The 4304-nt window shown below is 29.3% G+C and overlaps 1 protein-coding gene and 1 pseudogene across 1 annotated transcript in view; one reads left to right on the top strand and one right to left on the bottom strand.

Annotated features, from left to right (window-relative positions):
- LOC104702054 (UPF0725 protein EMB2204-like) overlaps nucleotides 1-481 on the bottom strand; it is a 4057-nt gene extending 3576 nt beyond the window's left edge. The window contains exon 1 of the mRNA XM_010417870.2: nucleotides 5-481. Coding sequence (XP_010416172.2) covers nucleotides 5-481 — 477 coding nt within the window. The remainder of the gene's footprint in view (nucleotides 1-4) is intronic.
- LOC104702039 lies at nucleotides 3741-4265 on the top strand (annotated as a pseudogene).

The raw sequence follows: 4304 nt of genomic DNA, 5'->3' as shown, positions 1-4304 counted from the left end.
GGACCTTAAACATCTCACAATCTCCATTAGGCACACAAACATGGGTGTTCGTGTACTTCGTAATCCTCCACATCGACTCATTATGAAGAGACGCATCATAAACTTTCCATTGACATTTTCCCTTAGCACCAACACACCTAAACCCGATTCCATCTATATCGTACATGTATTGCTTCAGATTACAACTTGTTGCCAGTGCATAATCAGTCACACACTCCTTAAACGTGATTCCATTGTAGAAACTCTGCCCTTTATACATTATACCATCGTCACGAACGATCGGTGTCCCCCCACGCGCAGCACCACCACAACCATTACCCTCAGACTCATCGTCACTCTCTGGATACACGTTATGATGAATCGATTCCTCTGTTTCTGTAAAATCTGTCGCAAGCTTATCGATGTGAAATTCATCTCGATCCTCGCCTTCCTCGTCGAACTCCACTCCAATCGGTGGATTAACAACGGGGACTAACGCCATCCCAAGAGCCAAGAGCAAGAGATAACAAAACGATTCGAAGAAAGAAGAATCAATTTAGGGATCTAGGGTTCGTCGATGGAAAGGGAAAAAACGGTTTGGGGATTTTTGGGTTTTTTTATTTTTAGGTTTGTTTAGGTTAAGTGATCTAATCGGGTTGTAATCGGGTTGTCAATTGGTTAAAAATGGTTTAATTTGGTTATTTTGGTTAATAAGAATTGTCTGTCGGTTAACTAAAACAGTAAACCGTGTTAATCGAGGTCGATGGGGAAATAGATGAGAAGGTTAATTTAATTGGGGAAATAGACATAAAAGTATTAATTCGGAGGGAATTAGAAGGAGGATATAAGCTGGAAGGGGTTCTAGTAGGAGGTCAAAATTCCAGGGATAATCGGTACGATATGGTAGTTTTGAGGGGTAAATAGGACGTCTTTCCCAATTATGTATTCTAGGGAGAAATTTCATATCCCTCCCACCCTCTTTTGGGTTCTTGAACGTCAACACCTCACCCTCTTCTGGGTTCTTGAACGTCAACACCGCCGACAACATCTTCTCGGAACCGAGAGCGGCTGATATGGATGGATCGATCTGCTAGTCGATTTCTGCACTCCACGCCATATATATACCTAACTATGTGCTTTAATTGGGCCTTCACAAGCCCATTTACACAACTCTCTGATTTTTAGATTATTGGAGAGGTTCATGATTTTATAATTTACTTGAGTTTTGTATGCATAATTTTCTATAATTAAATGCTTACGCAAAAATAATCTTATATTAAAGCCTTGAATGACAAGTAGATTCTATAATAGTTTTTGGATTTTGTTTTTCAAAAACCAATTTTTTCTCCATTCAAGATTTTACATTAAATAGTTTCCCTAAAAAATAGGAACTAGTTTATAGCTATTCTTTATAAATATTAACAAAAACTAGAATCCACATAATTAGAGATTTTAGGAAAACTTTCGATTCATTTTTTTTATATGTTTCTTTATGTAATTTTTTTTTAAATAACCAAAAAATAACTTTCTTACAAAAACTAAAATCACAAAAATCAAAAAACAAAAACTAAAAACCAAAATCTATAATCTAAAAACCATTTAAAAACCATCTTCCATTCATGGCCTAAATAAAAGTAGAAGCTATAAGCTTCTAAAACTTTACACCTAGCATTTAAAACAACCAATCGGAGAGACCATCTCACTATTTAACAATTTTTCCTATTTTGTTAACTACTATTTTAAAATTATAATATTTTATATACAAATATATTAATAAAAAATTAAATCAATAAATAAATAAATAAATAAATATATATATAAAGAAATGTAAATTTTGGAAAAAAATATATGGATTATATGAAACTCACGTTCTTATTCTTATTTTGTTAATTTTCTTATTTTCCAACAAAAAAAAAGGGTGCCTGACGTTCTTATTCAAAACTGATTATATTAATTTTGTTTTCTTATTTTGTAATTTTTTTAGCTAGCTCTAGTCTCATGCTTAAGAAAAAATATTTTTTTTCAAAACTGAATATGAGAAAACAAAATTGTTGAGTTTTTGATCAGATTTGATTATTAAACAGAACTAATTTATATAAAATTTTAATTGTGTATTTGAAATAATTTTTTTGTCTTAATAGTAATTTAAAGTTCTTATAACATAATATCTCATAACTATCATCAATTGTATATAATTTTTTACCAACATTTATCAAATAAACCCACACATAGCGTGAGTTCAAAACCTAGTATATTAAATAAAAGTAGAAACTATAAGCTTATAAGGGCATCCACATAGGATTTTAAACAAATAATCTAAATTTGATATGTCACTAAGTAATAAGTTTTGAAAAGTACAATAGTTTTCTATATTATTAAGATTTTTTAGAAAAAGAAAAATGTTTAATCTATATTAATAAAATCAATATGTACAATGTCCCACATTAATTAGAAAAGTTTTAGACAATGGTTCAAAACCATTATAAATAAGATTAATATGCTTCCAACTACGAATGTGCAGAAAAACTTGATTTCTCAGGCGTCCAAATTTAAAAGTTTTATTCGGTTTAACCCGATATTTTATTTGAGCAAATGAAAACATTTAAAACTTTCAAAATAATGTAATATTATATTTTTAAAAAGTTTAAAATATCATAAATTTTGAAACTTTATATTTTTTTAGCTTTTAAAAAGTTTTTCTATATTATAATTTTTTAATTTTAAATAGTTTAAAATATTATTAATATTGAAACTTTTAAAAGGTTCAAATATTATATATATTTAAACTTGACAAAATGTTTTAAATCTTATAAATACTTAGACTCCATAGAAAGTTTAAACTCCATATTATAAATGTTTAAAATCTAAAAAATTTAAGTAACATTATTTGTTTGAAAAGTTTTAGTACATGTGGATCTAAAACCGAATATATGGGTTAAAATATTAATCAATAACTGAAGTGGTTATGTTGGTCTTCATGAATTGCACAAATCTTATGAGAAAAGAGACAATGATTTTGGCCTTGAAGTTTGCTGAGAATAAGTTGTATTTACTTTCAAACAAAAAGTATATGGTACTTTAAGACAAAAAGTTTTAAATGATTATTCAGTGGAAGGAAGCAAGGAAGCGGACGAGGAAAATGAAGAATAAGAGTAAAACAAAGAAGCACACAGTGAAAGTAACGATGATAATTACCATGCAAAATTGAAAATCAGGATGATGAGAAAGAATATGAAAAGTAAATAAAAAAACACAAAAACATAAGTGGTGGCGTATGATTCTTGTAATCAGATTTTATTTTTAAATACAATTGATTTTTATTGTTTTTAAATTGTGAATTTGAAATATAATTATTGCCTTAATAGTAATTTAAAATTTTTATAAGATAATATTTTATAACTACATCAATTGTATATAACTTCATCTAAATATATCAAATATATCCACGCGTAGCGTGGGTTCAAAACCTAGATAATAACTAAAGAAAAAATTTATCCTACACTTTAATTACATACCAAACTACTATGTATATGCAACATGATGTTTGACTCAACTTTCACATTTTTATGTTACACAGTCAAACATTTTGTGTTCAAACATATAACGGTAAATAATTATATTTCGTAATATCACACAAAAAAAACTTCTGTAATAGGTCACCTTGCAATTCTATAAATATATTTCTAGTAGTCACCAAATTTTTTAGGTTTAGTAACCAAAACCATATTAAGAGAGGAAAGCACATATACAGTATATATATTATGGCAAAGACAGCTTTTACACCCGTCCTCCCAATCATCTTCCTTGTTATGTTTGCTTTAGGTATACATCTATCTTCTTGTCTTTATTAATAACATTTTTTTTTTGCGATTTACAAATTTTTACGTTATTCATTTTCATATCTCCTAAAAACCGTAGTTCCTCTTGATATTTGCCTTATGAATACATTTAGCTTTAAGGTTTACTCTAACCATTTTTCAAAAGCCTTTACATAGTGTCTCTACATGAAATGATGAAATTGAACTTCGGTTTTATTCTTTGGTATAACATCTCAAATGTGGTAGGTTTAATGGTTTTGTTATATATATATATATATAGTTGAGCAAAATATGGGATGCACAGCAAGTATAGGACCGTGCGAAATGGATAAAAGCTGCAGTGCCAAATGCAGAGTTACATTTGGAGATAAGGCTAATGGCTTATGTGACCGTACCACTGGTGGAGCTTGAGAATGTGTATGCGTCTACCCTTGTCCGCCTCTGCCTTCACCTCAGGCCCATATGTGATTTGTACTTTGATATTTAGTTTCTTCAAACTATATATAT

Source organism: Camelina sativa, chromosome 1 (assembly GCF_000633955.1).
Source record: "Camelina sativa cultivar DH55 chromosome 1, Cs, whole genome shotgun sequence".
Lineage (NCBI taxonomy): Eukaryota > Viridiplantae > Streptophyta > Magnoliopsida > Brassicales > Brassicaceae > Camelina > Camelina sativa.
The sequence above is the reverse complement of the archived record's forward strand: the minus strand, read 5'-3'. Positions and strand labels throughout refer to the sequence as shown.